General features: G+C 45.7%; 2 protein-coding genes across 2 annotated transcripts in view; both read left to right on the top strand.

Moving 5' to 3' along the window:
• The window catches only part of LOC149466215 (uncharacterized), a 475,763-nt gene that overhangs the window by 227,496 nt on the left and 229,411 nt on the right, over nucleotides 1–18,856 (top strand). The gene's annotated exons all lie outside the window — the stretch shown is intronic.
• Nucleotides 151–18,579, top strand: LOC149466221 (uncharacterized). The gene is made up of 8 exons (XM_089672656.1): nucleotides 151–221; nucleotides 3,143–3,213; nucleotides 3,293–3,390; nucleotides 4,578–4,686; nucleotides 5,036–5,133; nucleotides 7,177–7,276; nucleotides 9,241–9,302; nucleotides 11,777–18,579. The coding sequence occupies exons 2-8, from the start codon at nucleotides 3,180–3,182 to the stop codon at nucleotides 13,064–13,066; spliced, it is 1,791 nt and encodes a 596-aa protein (XP_089528782.1). The 5' UTR covers nucleotides 151–221; nucleotides 3,143–3,179; the 3' UTR covers nucleotides 13,067–18,579.

The raw sequence follows: 18,856 nt of genomic DNA, 5'->3' as shown, positions 1-18,856 counted from the left end.
ATCAATATGGAGGAGTCGTTCTTTTGGGGTGCCTTTACCTGCCTTAGGAAAAAAAATAAACTATTATTTTAAAATTTTGAACCTATTTGAAGAAAATGAAAATAAATAGTGGCGGTCATTTTGTTGTAGTCTTTAATTGAGGACAGGAAGTGTGTCTAGCGATGTCAGAATCTTGTTGCTTTGATTGTGAGGCTGGAAAGTGTGTGATCAGTGAGGAGCAGGTAATAATAACATATGCCTTCTTTGGGGGGGAGGAAGAAAGAAGGAGGGGTCCCAGCACCCTTTGTGAACTGGATTAGAGGGGTCATGTGACCTTTTGTGTCAGATCAGAGAATCCAGGTTGCAGGACAGAGTGCCATCACTCCATGAGCTGGGGGGGATGTCTGTATTTCCACACATTGGGGTCTGGACTGCACAAATTGAGGGTCACCAGGTAAAAATGATAGCCGCTACTATTTCAGCGGGGAGTGATAAACTAATTTTTCCATAACGTTAACCGCCAATGTACTCATCATGGGCACCTTTGAAATTTGCAGCTGCTGAGGTTGCAGGATAGGCCACACCGAGAACGTATCGGTTTTCAGAAAATACGCACTTGGCAAATATGGCCACCACCCGCGTGCAGCTCTGTTTGCAAACCTTCCCCAGAGACAACATCTTTGCAGTGTTCTAAGATCCAAGGATTGGACCTGAGCTGATCTCCTTCACTTCTATTGGCCTTGTATTTTACATGATGACATCAGAGCGCGAATGCCACCTGGAGCGCCGAAGGGAAGAGGCTTCTGGTCAGGACTGGTCATACGGCAACATGTGCTTGTGTTAGCGCTAGCGTTATGGTGTGAATGGTTCCTTGCCCTGGAAGTCTGATGCTTGGGTTGTGGGTGGTCTATTGGCCCTGTATTTTACATGATGACATCAGAGTGCGTATGCCACCAGGAGCGCCAAAGGGAAGAGGCTTTTGGTCAGGACTGGTCATGCAGCAACATGTGCTTGTGTTAGCACTAGCTTTATATTGTGACTGGTCCCTTGCTCTGGCAGTCTGATGCTCGGGTTCTGCGTGCTTGTGTTAGCTTTAGTACTGTGGTGTGGCAGTCTGATGCTCGGGTTGTGGGTGGTCTATTGGCCCTGCATTTACATGATGACATCAGAGTGCGAATGCCACCTGGAACGCCAAAGGGAAGAGGCTTCTGGTCAGGACTGGTCATGCGGGAACACGTGCTTGTGTTAGCGTTATGGTGTGAATGGTCCCTTGCTCTGGCAGTCTGATGCTTGGGTTGTGGGTGGTCTATTGGCCCAGTATTTTACATGATATATGAGTGCGAATGCCATCCAGAGCGCTGAAGGGAAGAGGCTTCTGGTCAGGACTGGTCACAAGTGAACACGTGCTTGTGTTAGCGTTATGGTGTGAATGGTCCCTTTCTCTGGCAGTCTGATGCTTGGGTTGTGGGTGGTCTATTGGCCCTGCATTTACATGATGACATCTGAGTGCGAATGCCACCTGGAGCGCCGAAGGGAAGAGGGTTCTGGTCAGGACTGGTCATGCAGCAATATGTGCTTGTGTTAGCACTAGCATTATGGCATGAATGGTCCCTTTCTCTGGCAGTCTGATGCTCGGGTTGTGGGTGGTCTATTGGCCCTGTATTTTACATGATATATGAGTGTGAATGCAATCCGGAGCGCTGAAGGAAAGAGGCTCCTGGTCATGACTGGTCATTTGGCAACACGTGCTTGTGTTAGCTTTAGCGTTGTGGCGTGGCTGTCTGAAGTTCAGGTTGTGGGTGGTCTATTGGCCCTGCATTTTACATGATGACATCAAAGTGCGAATGCCATAAGGAGTGCTGAAGGGAAGAGGCTTCTGGTCAGGACTGGTCATGTGGCAACATGTGCTTGTGTTAGTGCTAGTGTTATGGTGTGAATGGTCCCATGCTCTGGCAGTCTGATGCTCGGGTTGTGGGTGCTCTTTTGGCCCTGCATTTTACATGATGACATCTGAGTGTGAATGCCATCCGGAGTGCTGAAGGGAAGAGGCTTCTGGTCAGGACTGGTCATGGGGCAACACGTGCTTGTGTTAGCTTTACCATTATGGTTTGAATGGTCCCTTGCTGTGGGAGTCTGATGCTCTGGTTGTGGGTGGTCTATTGGCCCTGTATTTTACATGATGACATCTGAGTGCGAGTGCCAACCGGAGCGCTGAAGGGAAGAGGCTTCTGGTCAGGACTGGTCATGCGGCAACACGTGCTTGTGTTAGCTTTAGGATTATGGTTTGAATGGTCCCTTGCTGTGGCAATCTGATGCTCTGGTTGTAGTTTGTCTATTGGCCCTGTATTTTACATGATGACATCTGAGTGCGAGTGCCACCCGGAGCGCTGAAGGGAAGAGGCTTCTGGTCAGGACTGGTCATGCAGCCACATGTGCTCATGTTAGTGCTAGTTTTATGGTGTGAATGGCCTCTTGCTGTGGTAGTCTGATGCTCGGGTTGTGGGTGGTCTATTTGCCCTGCGTTGTACACGATGACATCAGAGTGAGATTGTCACCTGGAGTGCCGAAGGGAAGAGGCTTCCGGTCAGGACTGGTCACGCAGCAAGTTGGATGCCTTCTTTAGCAAAGAGTAAGCTAGGTATTACGACTTATGTCTCTACTCCAACCCATCGATTCAACTGTTCTCCGAACAGTTCTATTTAAGGCATACCGTGAATGATAATGGTCGCAGTTCATTGTGCTCTAAACTGAATTGTCAAGCCATTCAATGGCTGGTGTCATAATTTATCACATGTGCAGCACCATGGTAACTGCGGATCAAACAGAGGTTAAGATAGCTGCTTCCTTGGCTCTAAAAGATTGGAGGGTTTAGTTTCTTGCAGTTTCTGTTCAGGGGGTGATTTTGGCTTTGAAGTGGATTGTCAGGCTGGTATATCAAATCATTTTAATCAGCTTAGATTGTGAAATCGACCATTGTAGACATATTTGGAAACTGTCTCCAGGATGATTTGCCCCACACCTGCTGGAAACTTAAATTAATCTTGAGGTGGAAGTAGGTTGCCCTGTAAGATATGGACTAGGATGAACACCCCTGGTACTTACCCATCATGAGAACCGTCCAGGGGCCTCTTCTACTTTTTGTCATTTTTTTTTTTCCATTTAGGACTTGATCTTGGTTCCAACCATTCTCCAAGGAGGTCATGATGGAGAACCGGCTGCCCCTCACACCACCGGGTAAGAGGAGAGAAGATTATTGAGGATCCACCTACACACCATCAACAATGTATTCAGACAGTGTGTGTGTTTCCTACAGATGGATCCAGTAAAAGGAACCCATCAGAGAGATGTCCCCATCCTCTGTATTCTCGGGATTCCACACAGGAACATCACAAGATCCTTGAAGACCATCTGGTAGGTTGATAGATATCAAGTGTTCCTGATGATATACCTCAGTGTTTCTCAACTGAGTTGTTGTGAGCATAGGACCCAGTTTTCCCTGGATTAGCACCATGAGATGCGCATGAGCACCAGTAGCATAACAACCAATGATGCTCTAGGGTCAGTGGGAAAAACCTGTCTCCTCCTGACATCTGCCACGCTGTTGTAGTAGGATCTGATGTGACTGTGTGTATGAAGGGGAGGGCCTGTATGACTGGGCAGTTCTACAGTAATGGTGAGGTTCTGATGTGATGGGAGGACCCTGATGTGGTGGTTGTACTTATATATAGGGGGCCACAGACGTGAGGAGGTGACTCTGATGTGATATGGGGGCTTGTGATATAATGGGAAACTCTGACGTGTTGCAGGACCTCTGAATTGATAGAGGGACACTGGCATGAAGAGGCCTTTGCCGTGATGGAGGGACCTATGAGATGAAGGAGGCTGCTGATATGATGGGGGAACCTCTGATGTGATGGTGTCCCTTGACATGATGGGGGGGACCTCTGATCTGAAGGGGGAATTTGAATGTGATAGGGGGCACCTGCCCTGAAGGGGGGTATTGGATGTGATGGGGGGGACCTGTGATCTGAAAGGGGGATTCTAATGTGATAGGGGCACCTGAAGTGATGGGGGGTATTGGATGTGATAGGGGGACCTCTAAAATTACGGAGGGACCTATGATGTGATAAGGGTGGACCTCTGACGTGATGGGGGGACTCTGACATGCAGGGGGATCTCTAATGTGAAGGGGGGCTTCTGATGTCATGGGGGGACTCGGATGTAGTGGGGGCACTTTGATGTGAAGAGGAGCTCTGATGTCATGCGGGGATTCTGATGCGATAGGGGGCTTTTAAGTGATGGAGGAACCTCTGATGCGAATAGAGGATTCTGACCTAATGGAGGGGCCTCTGATATGAAGGGAGGCTTCTGATGTGGAGTTATTTCACGACAGACGGACAGACGGTTGTGTGCACCTTCTCAGACCTCCGGTTTCTCATTGATAAGTTACATATACCGTTTTTAGATTGGGGTGCCTCAGGATTTTGCATATTTTAAAAGGTTGTCCTGACTAAAAAAAGGTTGAGAAACGTTGGTTTACATCACAGAGAAGCTGTATTGACCTTAGGAGTTCCTTATTCTTTTTTTTTTTTTTCTAGGAAAACAATGTGATTGCCATCAAAGTGGAAGATACGGATGAAGATGAGATGTATCTGAGGGGTGAAGAGCGCCATAAAGGGGAGGGAAGTCTGCTGGAGACGAGTACAGGTGAGTGTGTACTGTTTGAGGTCCAGGCTCCTCTTCTGTTCCTTCATCAGCCTGGAGCTCATCCAGAGGACCATCCAATTCTGCACATAGACCAATTCTGCTCGCTAAGATGGATGTTCCACCCTTAGAGTTCCTCAATCCCTGGGCTTTGGTAGCCCATTGTTGCCTAGTATGGGTTTACACACAGAGAGCGAGTAAGCTGAAAATGTAGGATGGTGCCTGTGCACGAGCCACAAATTTTGAAGTGGACCTATCCTACCCATTGTGGGAAGGCTGGAGGTCAGCTTCAAGGTACATGATCCATATGAAAATGATATATTTAGGTGGCTTTTTTATGTGTTTTTTACAGAAAGATCCAGCAACGAAAACACACCAGAGAGATGCTCCAGTCCTCTTTGTCCTCAGGATTCCACACAGGATGATCATAACACGTCGAACGATGTCCTGGTGGGCCATAAACATTCTCTCGTTGTTGATGGCATGTGCCTAGTAAACGGTGGAAATATTTTTGTTTTCTTTTTTGTTTTTCTTTCACTTTTTGGCTTGAGAAGTCCTCTCACCACACCTGTCCACCTTGCTCCTTTAAGGCATTCCTGCTTTAGTACTCTTCCTCTGATGACGTGGAGTCCTATAATTCCTTGTTCTCTCTTTGGACTTCAAGCTGTATGTGCTGGCATCAGCTTAGAGTCCGTCGACAGCTTGCCATCCTATGGTGACAACGCTGCTCCTGATTAGAAGTTTCCTGATAGAGTGTGATCACCCTGGGAACGCAAGAAAATGATAGAATCTCCAAGTAACAATAAAACAAAGGTTGAAGGAGAGAAGAAGGAAATGGTGGCAAATCTGGAGCTATTTTAGTGTTGCCAAATGAAAATCGAGTCCTGCAAGCTGCACGCCAGGCAATTCTGTGCATAGGAGAGGTGACCACAGCCTCAGTCCATCTCCTTCCCAGTCTCACCCTCATCGCGTTTCGTCCGTGGATGGGGAGAAACGCGTCGGTGCGTGTGTGGTCGGGATGGAGAAAAACTGAGGTTGCTGTCATCTATCGGATGCATAGAATTGCTTGGTGTGCGGCTTTCAGGACTCTTTTTTTTTATTCTGCAACTCTGAGAGCAGTTTAGATGGACCTTTAACCCAGCCTGCACCCTGGATGGAATCCACCAGATGTGGCCGCACAATCCAGAGCAAGGTTCCAAAATTTTTAGGTTTAGTTACACTTTAAAGCTGAATTCCAGTGTTAGCACAACTTCTTCCCCCTTAGAAAAAACATCTGGAGCCATCGCAGGTCCTTCCTTTTCTCCTCCAGTGGCGATGGTGGGGGAACCGTGCTGCTGCACTGAAAAATGCTCACATATAGATATGTAACCTCCATCTAGTACAGGGGTCACCAGACTTTGTAAACAAAGCGCCAGTTTACTTGGGGGGCTGGACTCTGGTAATCGGGAATCGAAATTGTCCTGGCATCAGTGGGAGTAAACAATGCATCTTTGGTATTAGGGGGAGGAATAGCACCCCAATTTTGGTGTCAGTGGGAGGAATAGTGCTCTATTGTTGGTGTCAGTGGGAGGAATTGTGCCTTATCATTGGTGTCAGTGGGAGGAATAGCGCTCTATTGTTGGTGTCAGTGCGAGGAATAGTGTTCCATCATTGGTATCAGTGGGAGGAATAGTGTCTCATCATTGGTGTCAGTGGGAGGAAGAGTGCTCTATTGTTGGTGTCAGTGGGAGGAATTGTGACCTATCAGTGGTGTCAGTCGAAGGAATAGTGCCCCATAGTTGGTGTCAGTGGGAGGAATAGTCCCCCATTGTTGGTGTCAGTTGGAGGAATAGTGTCCCATCATTGGTGTCAGTGGGAGGAATAGTGCCCTATCATTGGCGTCAGTGGGAGGAATAGTGCCTTATCATTGGTGTCAGTGGGAAGAATAGTGCCCCATTGTTGGTGTCATTTGAAAGAATGGTGCTCCATGATTGTTGTCAATGGAAGGAATAGTGCCCCATTGGTGTCAGTGGGAGGAATAGTGCCCCATCATTGGTGTCAATGGAAGAGAAAGTGCCTGATTGTTGGTGTCAATGAGAGCAATAGTGCCTGGTTGTTGATGTCAGTAGCAGGAATATGCCCCATTGTTGGTATCATTGGGAGGAAAAGTGCCCCAGGGGCCAGAGAAAAGCAAGCAAAGGGATGCAGTTTGGAGACCACTGGTCTAGTACATTTAACTCTGACTTCAGGTTTGATGACATCCCCCAAGGGGCAGATCTATGACACCCTGGACTCCCAGTCAGCTGGTTGAATGATTCTGGCTGTCATTCAGCATAAAAGACTGAGGGCATCTAGTGGTGAAAAGGAATTACTGCAGCTCCCGGTTGAAGGTAAGCATTTTTCTTTTACGAGTCCCTTCATTTCGGATTAGTTATTTTGCATTATCTGTATTTCTTTTCTGTTTTATTTCGGATGGCATACAATGTATTGAATATCCACCTTTGTGTTGTTCAGAATGAAAACCTGATTATTAAAGTAGAGGTGAAAGAAGAAGATGATGTATCCGGCAACGAGCCATATAAGGAGGAGGAAATTCCTCCAGAGATCAACACAGGTGAATAATAAACCAGATAAGAGTCTCAGATTCTGGTTTTATCCCTTTATTGGTGATCCTGCCAGTAACATAATCCCTGTGTTTGTGTGACAATACCCGTTCACTGTATATATTGGGGAGCAGTGTTGTCACCCTGATTTTGACTCCTCCCTTTATCGACATTACATGGTGGGGACATTACTTGATATATCAGTTCACTAGACAGGAAGTCATAAGAACACTGTAATTATAGAAACCGCACCATGTAATTTCTTTACTTGCAGAAAATGTACTGTGAAAACTAATGCAGCCACCCATCTAAAGGACTGGTATTCTGCAATATATTACATTATGGTTCTTGGATTTAAATATCTATCTTTAGGACTAGAAGTACACAAATTGGCAGTTAGTAATGTTCTAAAATAAGTTTATGGTCACCTGACTACCATACCTACACTGTATGGCCAGCAGGATGCACACTCTCTTCCAATGACGTGAGATCAGGTGCTTCCAGTGGTATCGGTAAAGGTGTAGCATACAAAGATGAGCTCTTCCAACCTTGTTGTAATAGTTTGGGGAAGACGCTTTTCTGTTCCAGTATGACTGTGCCCCTGTGAACAAAGCCTACCCCATATGGACATGGTTTGATCATTTTGATGTGGAGGAACTCAAGTGGTTGGCACTGAGCCCTGACCTCAACTCTACAGAAGGCCTTTGGGATGATTTAGAATGCTGATTATGAGCCAGATCTTCTCATCCAACACCGGGACCACAAATGCCCTTTTTGGCTACATGGGCACAGATTCCCACAGAAACTCTCTGAAATCCTGTGGAAAACCCTCCCAGAAGGGCAAAGGGAGAAGAACGTGATTCCATAATAATGCCCATGGTTTTGGAATGGGTTGTCCAACAAGATGATATAGGTGTGATGGTCAGATGTCCACAAATGGTGTACATGGTCATATTAAGAAGTCCATGTCTCTAATAATGGGACACAGTTAGACCATAGTGGAGGTCTCTTCTGCTTACTTTGGCAAACTTTGTATGCTCATATCTCCATGTTGAAGGCTTCTTCCCATCTTCTCACATCTGGTGGTAGGTGTCAGTACGAGTTCAGGGGTGACTCCATAATAATGCCCATGGTTTATTAATGGGATGTCCAACAAGCTCATATAGGTGTGATGGTCAGGTGTTCACAAATGGTGTACAGGGTCGTAGTAAGAAGTCCACATCTGGGACACAGTCCATAGTGGAGGACTCTTCTGCTGCTTAATTTGGAGATCTTTGTATGCTCATACCTCCATATTGGGGGTCTCTTCCCATCTCTCTTCTGGCAGTAGAAGGTATCAGTACAGGTGGGTTTGGGGGTGGCTCCATAATAATGCCCATGGTTTTGGAATGGGATGTTCAACAAGCTCATATAGGTATTGTAGCTGGTGTCCACAAATGGTATACATGATCTTATTAAGAAGTCCACATCCCTTTAAAAAAAGATTAGACCAGACTTTCTCAACCTTTTCAACGCAGAAGACCCCTTGAAATAACTTTACGGTCTCAGAGAACCCTTCTAAAAATGACTATATCTACAAATCATGATACGTTTGTGAGATGGTCAGTGGGAAGAATGCTCCTCGCACTTGTGGACATTGGGAAGAATTTCCCCCTTTCAGATAGCTAAAAAGATAGTTGGTCTCAGTAGGAATTTATCTGAGAGGGAAAAATTGGAACCTCTAGCAACCCTGGTTGAGAAACCCTGGGTTAGATCATACTTGATGGCTCTACTGCCTACCCTGAAGAGCTGTGTATGTTGAGGGTCTCTTCCTGTCTTCTCACCTCTGTCATTAGACACCAGTACCAGGGAAGTCCAGGGGTGGAGTTAGAAGCCAGCGGTCTAGCTAGCACATAGAGACAGAACTGGGATGTTGGAAAAGGAGTATGCTGCCTATGAAGAAAGTGGTTGAGCATTCCTCTCCTATTCCTTTCAGATGGACGATATAGAAGATTAAACATGCGCAAACGTCAACTTGCTGCTCTGGATGGAGAAAAAGTAAGTTAATATTGTGATATACACCTACAGTTAGGTCCATATATATTTGGACACAGGCACAATTTTAGATTTTTTTCAGGTATTTACTAAAACATATTCAAGCTATAGTTCTATAATGGATATGGGCTGAAAGTGCACATCCAAATTGGAGGAAGGGTTTAGGAATTACAGCTCTTAAGAGTGGCCATCCCCCCTTTTTCAAGGGACCAAAATTAATCGAACTAGAATCGGATCGCATGGGTATTCACACCTATGCGATCCGATTCTGAACATCGCACCACGTTTTGTGGACCGCTTTCGGGGTGTTGTTAACTTAATGTACATACCCGTGGCGGTCGCATGAATGGGGTGCGATTCTGATGCGGTGCGGAACTCGAGAACAGAAAACGCTGCAAATTCCGCGCCGCATCAGTGTGAACTAGGGCTTAATAACCGCTTGCCCGCTGCCCTATAGTAAAACTACTGCTACAGGGCGGCAGGGCTGTGGAAAATGTGTATATACGTGATTTGCCTTTCCGTGTAGGGGGCGCGCGCACTGCCCTATCTGCACTGCCATTGGAGGTTAGGCATGTCAGTCACCGGGTCCCTGCTGCCGATTCCCCGCTGGTACCCGGCGATCATCGGGGAAAGCTGACAGGGGAGAGCCCAGTGTGTAAACACAGGTCCCTCTCTTGTCAACATGGACATGCTGTGTTGTATCTCTGCACAACAGAGAGATACAAAACAGCAGTTCTGCAAAGTAAAACAGCACACACAGTAAAACACACACAGCACACAGTTAACCCTTTGATCGCCCCGGATGTTAACTCCTTCCTGCCCAGTGCCATTAGTACATTGTCAGTTGTATAAATAAATTAGTGTAGCGCTAATCACATATAAATAAACATACATATATCATAAAAAATGAAATAATAAATAAATTGACAAATCGAAAGTGATCTGATCCAATCGGGATCGAATTGTGACACACATACATGTGACACGAAAACGTGAAATAGCAAAATGGTCCCAATTTGGACACCGTGTGGTGAAAAAACAAAATAACACAAACAACAATCCCCCCAAATCCGTTAATGGGATCAATACATAAAAGACTAGTGCAATCAACCGTGAATCCCCAAAAATGGGGGATAATCAACCTAATCAAAGTGACAAGTGCTTAAATATTAAAAAAATAAATATAAACAATCAATCACAAACCATATGTAAAAATAAACAAACACAATGCTCCAATATAAATAAATAAAGTGAAATATATGTCAAATTCAAAATGCACATAAAAAGTCCAAAAAATATTGTGTAAATAGCAAGACGTGATCCAATGAAACAGATTCATGCAGGTGATGAGGTGAATGTGCGTTCACACCAATGGTGAAATCCTCAAATGGCTAAATTGCCCCCTCACCTCCGTACTGCGACCCACTGGGCCAGTGCGCTTTCAGGATCACCCCAGGATCCTTCACAGGCAGTAACTCGTCACTGGATGGCATCCATAAGAAATCCCCTCAATGGTGGCACTTACACATCTCAGGTCCCCTCCAGATACAGGTAGCTGCTGGGCTCGCTGTACCGACACCTCCAACAATCCGAAAAGGGCAGCTTCTCCCAGCAGCAGCGTGAATGGCCATTCAAAAAAAAAAAAACTTCCAGTATCTATACTGCCATTTGTAGATGCTATAACTTTCACGGAAACCAATTAATTTACACGTTTTGGGATTTGTTTTTTAGTAAAGACATGGAGCAGAATACATTTTGGTCTAAATTTATGAAGACATTCATAATCTTTTTTGTTTATAGTGCAAAAAATATAAAACGCACGGCACAGGTGATCAAATGCCACCAAAAGAAAGCTCTATTTGTGGGAAAAAGAGGACATAAGTTTCATTTTGGTGCAGCGTTACATGACCGCGCAATTGTCAGTTATAGTAACGCAGCGCTGTATCACAAAAAATGGCCTGGTCAGGAAGGGGGGTAAATCCTCTGGAGGGCAAGGGGTTAAATAAAAAAAACCAGTGTTGATCAAATACGACCAAAAGAAAGCTCTATTTATGTGAAAAAAATGATTGATAGATTGTGAGCTCCGAAGAGCAGGGCCCTCCTAACCCTCTTGTATTGAACTGTGTTGTTACTGTATTGTCTCCCATTATATTGTAAAGCGCTGAGCAAACTGTTGGCGCTATATAAATCCTGTATAATAATAATATAAATGTCATTTGGGTACAGTGTTGTATGACAGGGCAATTGACAGTTAAAGTAGTGCAGTGCTGAATAGCAAACAAAATGCCCTGGTCATGCAGGGGGTAACACCTTCCCGAGGTCAACTGGTTAAACACGTAATTTTTTACAGGAAAAATTCAGATAAAAACTATTTGTGCTCTTTCCATGCGATTTTAAAGAACTCATTCTATGTTTTTTTTTTTTTTGGGGCAGTTGTGGAGAAAAGTTGTACAATTAAAATCTGTGCTTCCTTTTAGGGAAAATCAAGAATCGGGAAGCTGTTGTCTTGTGCCGATTGCGGAAAGCGGTTTTCACAGAGGTCTCAGCTAAACTGTCACCGGCGGATACACGCAGGAGAGAAGCCCTTCTCGTGTTCCGACTGCGGAAAATGTTTCAGGCAAAAAGATCATCTGCTCCGGCACCAGATCACCCACACGGGGGAAAAGCCATACTCGTGTCCGGAATGTGGGAAGCTTTTTACCCAGAAGGCCTCTCTTGGCAGACACCAGGCTTTACATTCGGGGGAGAAGCCCTATTCGTGCTCGGACTGTGGGAAGTCGTACCGGCAGAAGTCAACGTTGGTCAAACACCAGCAGGTCTCCATGAAGAAGAAGCCTTTCTCCTGCGATGACTGCGGGAAATGCTTTGAGAAGAAGTCCATCCTCATTGGGCATCAGAGAACCCACACGGGCGAGAAACCATTTACCTGTCCTGAGTGTGGGAAGAGCTTTGCTCTGCGCTCAACTCTTCTGGTCCATCAGTCTATCCACTCAGGCAACAAGCCTCTCTCATGTTCCCTCTGTGGTAAGGGCTTTCTCCACAAGTCCCGTCTTATCCTCCATCTGAGGGTCCACACGGGGGAGAGGCCCTTCTCTTGCTCAGAATGTGGGAAGTGTTTTATGCGCAGGGCCCGGCTAGTTGAACATGAGAGGCGCCACACAGGAGAGAAGCCATATTCGTGCTCCGAATGTGGCCAGAGATTCACGGAGAGGCAGTTGCTCAACTTTCATCAGAAGAAGCATGCTGACAAGAGCCAGAACTCCTGCATGATCTGCGGCAGATGTTTCATACACAAGTCCAGCCTGGTCAAACACTGGAAAATCCATACTGGCGAGAAGCCGTTTTCCTGTGACGAATGTGGGAAGAGGTTTGCCCATAAATCTCACTTAGACCGGCACCAGAACATCCACACCGGTGACAGGCCTTTCTCCTGTGAAGAGTGTGGAGAGACCTTTCGGTGGAAGACCTCCTTCGTCGAACACCAAGCCATGCACTCGGGCAAGAGGCCATTCTCCTGTCCGGACTGCAGGAAATGCTTTGCGCACAAGTCGCAGCTGGAGAGGCACCAGAGGGTTCACACTGGAGAGAAGCCCTTTTCCTGTGCGGAGTGTGGCAAGTGCTTCCGGTGGAAGGCCGACATGGTCTGCCACCAGGCCACACACAGTAGTGAGAATCCATATTCATGTCCAGATTGCGGAAGATCCTTCACCAGAAAGTCTTCCCTCAACAGGCATCAGAAAAAGCAACTGTGTGCAAAACCAGTTTGATGTCCATGTATACCATCCCTACAAGCCTCAAATTGCATTGGACATAATACAATTTTTTGTATTTGTAGACACAAAGAAAAGACTGAACTGCTCCAAGTCCCGATTATATATTCATCCGGTCCCCTTCAACACTGGGTATTGGCTTCAGCTCATCCTGATTGGCACATATGGCAAGTCCATAAAGACCATAAGTCCATAAGACATCCATAAAGTCCCACCATGCAGTAGACTAACAGTCTCCAAACTTTCTAAAAAAAGGGCCAGTTTACTATCCGTCAGGCTTTGGGGGGGAAGACTTTGGCCAGTGGGAGAAGAAAATGGTCCATCATTAGTTTTAATGGGAGGAATAGTGGCCCTTTGTATCAGTGGGAGGAATAGTGCCCCATCATTGGTGTCAGTGGATGGATCGGGGCACTATCATTGGTGTCAGTGAAGTAAATTGTGCCCCATCATTGGTGCCAGTGGATGGAATGGTGCCCCATCATTGGCGTCAGTGGATGGAATGGTGCCCCATCGTTCGTGTCAGTGGATGGAATAGTGTCCCATCATTGGTGTCAGTAGGTAGAATGTGCCCCTTTATGTCAGTGGATAGATCGGTGGTGCCCCATCATTGATATAAATGGATGGAATGGTACCCTAAGGGCTGGATATAGGCGAGCAAAGGGCTACATCTGGCCTGCAGCCCGTAGTCTGGAGACCACTGCAGGAGGGCAGACTGTGGCCAGTGGGAGTAGAAAATGGCTCATCACTAGTTTTAATGGGAGGAATAGTGACTCTTTGTATCTGTTGGAAGAATAGTTCCCAATCATCGGTCTCAGTAGATGGAATGGTGCCCCATTATTGGTGTCAGTGAATGGAATGGTGCCCCATTATTGGTGTCAGTGAATGGAATGGTGCCCCATTATTGGTGTCAGTGAATAGAATGGGGCCCCATCACTGGTGTCAGTGGATGGAATGGTGCCCTTATCATTGGTGTCAGTGGATGGATTGGTGTCCCATCATTGGTGTCAGTAGATGGATTGGTGTCCCATCATTGGTGTCAGTAGATGTAATGTGCCCCATTATTTCAGTTGATAGATCGGTGGTGCCCCATTATTTCAGTTGATTAGATCGGTGGTGCCCCATCATTGATGTAAATGGATGGAATGGTACCCTAAAGGCTGGATATAGGCGAGCAAAGGGCTATTTCTGGCCTGCGGCCCGTAGTCTGGAGACCACTGCAGTAGGGCAGACTGTGGCCAGTGGGAGTAGAAAATGGCCCATCACTAGTTTTAATGGGAGGAATAGTGACCCTTTGTATCTGTTGGAAGAATAGTTCCCAATCATCTGTCTCAGTAGAAGGAATGGTGCCCCATCATTGGTGTCAGTGAATGAAATGATGCCCCATCATTGGTGTCAGTGGATGAAATGATGCCCCATCATTGGTGTCAGTGGATGAAATGATGCCCCATCATTGGTGTCAGTGGATGAAATGATGCCCCATCATTGGTGTCAGTGGATGAAATGGTGCCCCATCGTTGGTGTCAGTGGATGGAATGGTGCCCCATCGTTGGTGTCAGTGGATGGAATGGTGCCCCATCATTGGTGTCAGTCGATGGAATGTGCCCCATTATTGATGATGATGATGTAAATGGATGGAATGGTACCTCAAGATCTGGATAAAGGCAAGCAAAGGGCCACATCTGTCCCGCGGCCTGCAGACCACTGCAGTAGGGCAGATTATGGCCAATGGGAGTAGAAAATGGCCCATCACTAGTTTTATTGGGAGGAATAGTGACCCTTTGTATTGGTGGGAGGAATAGTTTCCTATCATTGCTCTCACTGGATGGAATGGTGCCCGATCATTGGTGTCATTGAATAGAATGGTGCCCCATCACTGGTGTTAGTGGCTGGAATGGTGCCCTATCATTGGTGTCAGTGAAGTAAATTGTGCCCCATCATTGGTGTTTGTGGATGGAATGGTGCCCCATCATTGGTGGATGGAATAGTGCCCCATCGTTGGCGTCAGTGGATGGAATGGTTCCCCATCATTGGTGCCAGTCGATGGAATGTGCCCCATTATTGATGTCAGTAGATGGATTGGGGCCCCATCATTGATGTAAATGGATGGAATAGTACCTCAATCTGGATATAGGCAAGAAAAGGGCCGCATCTGTCCCGTGGCCTGCAGACCACTACAGTAGGGCAGACTATGGCCAGTGGGAGTAGAAAATGGCCCATCATTGGTTTCAATGGAAAGAATAGTGACTCTTTGTATTTGTTGGAAGAATAGTTCCTCATCAGTGGGAGGAATGGTGCATCATCATTGATGTCAGTGAATAGAATGAGGCCACATTACTGGTGTCAGTCGATGGAATTTGCCCCGTTATTGATGTCAGTGGATGGATCGGTGCCCCTTCATTGATGTACTGCAAATGGATGGAATGGTACTCCAAGGGCTGATATAGGCAAGCAAAAGGGGCCACGTCTCACCCTCGCAGTTTGGAAACCACTGCAGTAGACTTTTGACATAGTCCCTGGCTCTCAGAAGGGGACTATGTCGGATGCCTACAGCTTTGATTTAACTTCATGGTTGGACTTTATGGAAGTGTAGCTTTGTCTTTTGTTTTTGCCATTTTTTTGCATCTGCGCCATCATAGAAGTTCTTCAGTAAAGACTAAAATTTCTTCCATTTATGGAAGGGACCAATCAGTGATTTACAACCTTTTAGCTCATTTACCTACTATGTGAGAAAAGAGGGAAATGTAAAGACAGAGCTCTTTTTTGACATTCATTGTGATCTGGTGGACCGGTTGCCAGAGGAGGTTCCGCCATAAATGCATTCAGTTCCATGGCAGTGCCGGTACTCAGCCATCCAGCCTGTTAACGTCCAGGGGTGGACTGACCATTTGGAAACTCGGGCACTGCCCGAGGGCCCGGGGTCAGTAGGGGGCCCCATGAGATGCCCCTGGTACCTTTATCATAGGCTTTTTTGAGTTTGGGCAAGGACACGGGCCCCATGATCCCCTATTGCCCGGGGGCCCCATGAGTTGTCAGTCCGCCCCTGTTAACGTCTGTAGTAGTGCAGAGGAAATGTAAAAACAAAACTGTTCTTGAAAAGTAAGCATCTGTCTTGAGATACAGGGCTTATGCTGACACCATTTTTGGCCTCCTGTACAATTCTGCAGAGAAATAAAAACTGGCGTTCTGTTATAGCTGCCATTTGGGTTTTCCTAGTGCTGGGACAGTAAAGAAAACTGCCATTTATTTTCCACAGCATGGGACAAAGAGTACTTTGAGACATTTTTCACAAGGCCTGTTTTGGCAAAATCTAGTTGGGTTATCAACACCTTAACTAAGTACTGATGATGATATTACCCGTTCGGTCATGTCCAACTCTTGGCGTTTCTGTGGGCCACCTCTCACTGCATTTTCCACTTCTTTTTTTATGTTTTGATTGATGTCAGCTTTTATGGTGTCCATCCTTTGTGTTCTTTGGCGACCTACCTGCCTTTTGCCTCCAACCAGTCCTAAGGATTATGGGAAGCATTTCCGATAAGAGGTTGTCAGATTGTGTCCACGGGTTTATGGTTAAGAGCAGTAGTCTCAAAACTGTGACCCAGGGGCCAGATGCAACCCTTTGCTTGCTAGCTGGCCCTTGGGGCATTATTTCATCCACTGATACCAACAGTGGGGCATTAGTATATCCACTGATACCAACAATGGGGCAATATTCCTCAAATGACACTGACAATGGGGCAAAATTCCTGCCAATTACACCAGCATTGAGCCACAATTCCCCCCCATTGACACCAGCGTTGGGTACAATTCCTCCCTATAATACCAACAGTTGGGCAGAATGACACAAACAATGGGGCACAATTCCTCCTAAGGATAAGAGCAATGGTCTCCAACCTGTGGACCAGGGGCCAGATGTGGTCCTTTGCTTGCTTTTATCTGGATCTTTGGGGGACTATTTCATCCACTGATACCAAAAATGGAGCACTATTTCGTCCAGTGATAACAACAATGGGGCACTTTTTCATCCACTGACATCAACAATGGGGCACTTTTTCATCCACTGATACCAACAATGGGGAACAGTTCCTCACGATGACACCAACAATGGAGTACTTTTTCATCCACTGACATCAACAATGGGGCACTATTTCATCCAGTGATAACAACAATGGGGCATTTTTTCATCCACTGATACCAACAATGGGGCACTATTTCATCCACTGACACCAACAATGGGGCACTATTTCATCCAGTGATACCAACAATGGGGCACTATTTCATCCACTGATGTCAACAATGGGGAACTATTTCATCCACTGATGCCAACAATGGGGAACAATTCCTCCCGATGACACCAACAGTGGGGCACTTTTTCATCCATTGATACCAACAATGGGGCACTATTTCATCCACTGGTTCCAACAATGGGGAACAATTCCTCCCGATGACACCAACAATGGGTCACAATTCCTGCCAATGACATAAGCGTTGGGCACAATTCCCCCACAATGACACCAGTGTTGGGGAACAATTCCTTCAAATAGCACTAGTGTTGGGGGACAATTCCTCTCAATGACACCAACAACTTTGCTGAATGACATATTATTTTTTCCCACTGATGTCGGGATTTTTTCTATTGCAAATGGCCACAGTCTGGCCTCCCTAAAGTCTGAAGATTTGGTAAACTTGCCCTTCTTTTTTTTTTTTTTTTTTTGTAGAAAGTTTGGAGACCCTTGGTCAAGAGGGACAACAAAAAGAATACTCAGGTAAGGCGGACAAGCCAAAAAGGAGACTTGTCTTGCTCCAGAGTAACACTGAAATCCTTTTGGGACACTTTTCAGTGGACCAGTCTTGGCAAAGACCAGTTGGGTTATCGGAACTGTAACTAATGTTTAAGGGAACATTCAGATCCTGTCCATGGATGCATGTTTTGTCGAGAGGGCCAATCTTCTGGACATTTCAACTTTATGGAATGTGATGGGAGGGCACTTGACGAGCATTGGAAAGGGAACTAACAATAACAACCGAGACTCTCCAAAAATGCCATGCCAAGCCTTACTAAATCCAGCTGACATTATTTATTGTCATTTAGAAGACAACTGATAAATTATTAAAGTTATTATTATTATGCCGACATCTTCGGTTTTTACAAACTGCAACATTTGTATGCTCTCCTTTTATGCTCTCCAACCAATGACTGGCGATTTTGGCATTCCTCAAGACAATGGTATACAGTAAATTGAATCGTATTTTTTTTTTTCTGCTCTTATATATGGCGGCAAATAAAAAAAAAATTCTGACAAAAACAGGATAATGAACAATTTTTTTTTTTTTGTTCTGTAACCGCTAAATTATTTCCATCCGAAAATAAAAAACTGATAAAAACTCAACACACAGATGGCCTTGTATAGAGACGCAGTCTACATGATATTTGTATTTTACAGCATGGCTCTTTCTTTTAATTTTTTGAAATTGCGATGACTAGTAAATAAAAGCAGAATCATTTTATTAAACTGTTTTTGGCTTTTTCCTGACATGACATGGGCCAAAATACAGTACATTCAGAAAGTATTCAGACCCCCTTCACTTTTGTAAATTTTGTTATGTTGCTGTTGTTTAACCCCTTGCCCTCCAGAGGATTCCCCCCCCCCCTTCCTGACCAGGCCATTTTTTGCGATATTGTGCTGTGTTACTTTAACTGACAATTGTGCGGTCATGCGACACCGCACCCAAATGAAATTTATGTCCTTTTCCCCCCCACAGATAGAGCTTTCTTTCGGTGGTATTTGA

The sequence above is a fragment of the Staurois parvus genome, unplaced genomic scaffold, assembly GCF_062004578.1.
Source record: "Staurois parvus isolate SC_StPar_1 unplaced genomic scaffold, SC_StPar_1.0 ptg000132l, whole genome shotgun sequence".
Lineage (NCBI taxonomy): Eukaryota > Metazoa > Chordata > Amphibia > Anura > Ranidae > Staurois > Staurois parvus.
Note: the sequence above shows the minus strand (reverse complement) of the source record. Positions and strands in the feature narration are given on the sequence as shown.

What these genes read in the sequence shown, in the direction of transcription:
- LOC149466221 (XM_089672656.1), top strand. Translation starts at nt 3,180, where the DNA reads ATGATGGAGAACCGGCTGCCCCTCACACCACCGG. An exon ending in GCTGCCCCTCACACCACCGG is followed by an intron (nt 3,214 to 3,292) that starts GTAAGAGGAGAG and finishes TGTTTCCTACAG; the next exon opens with ATGGATCCAGTAAAAGGAAC. An exon ending in ACACGTCGAACGATGTCCTG is followed by an intron (nt 5,134 to 7,176) that starts GTGGGCCATAAA and finishes TGTGTTGTTCAG; the next exon opens with AATGAAAACCTGATTATTAA.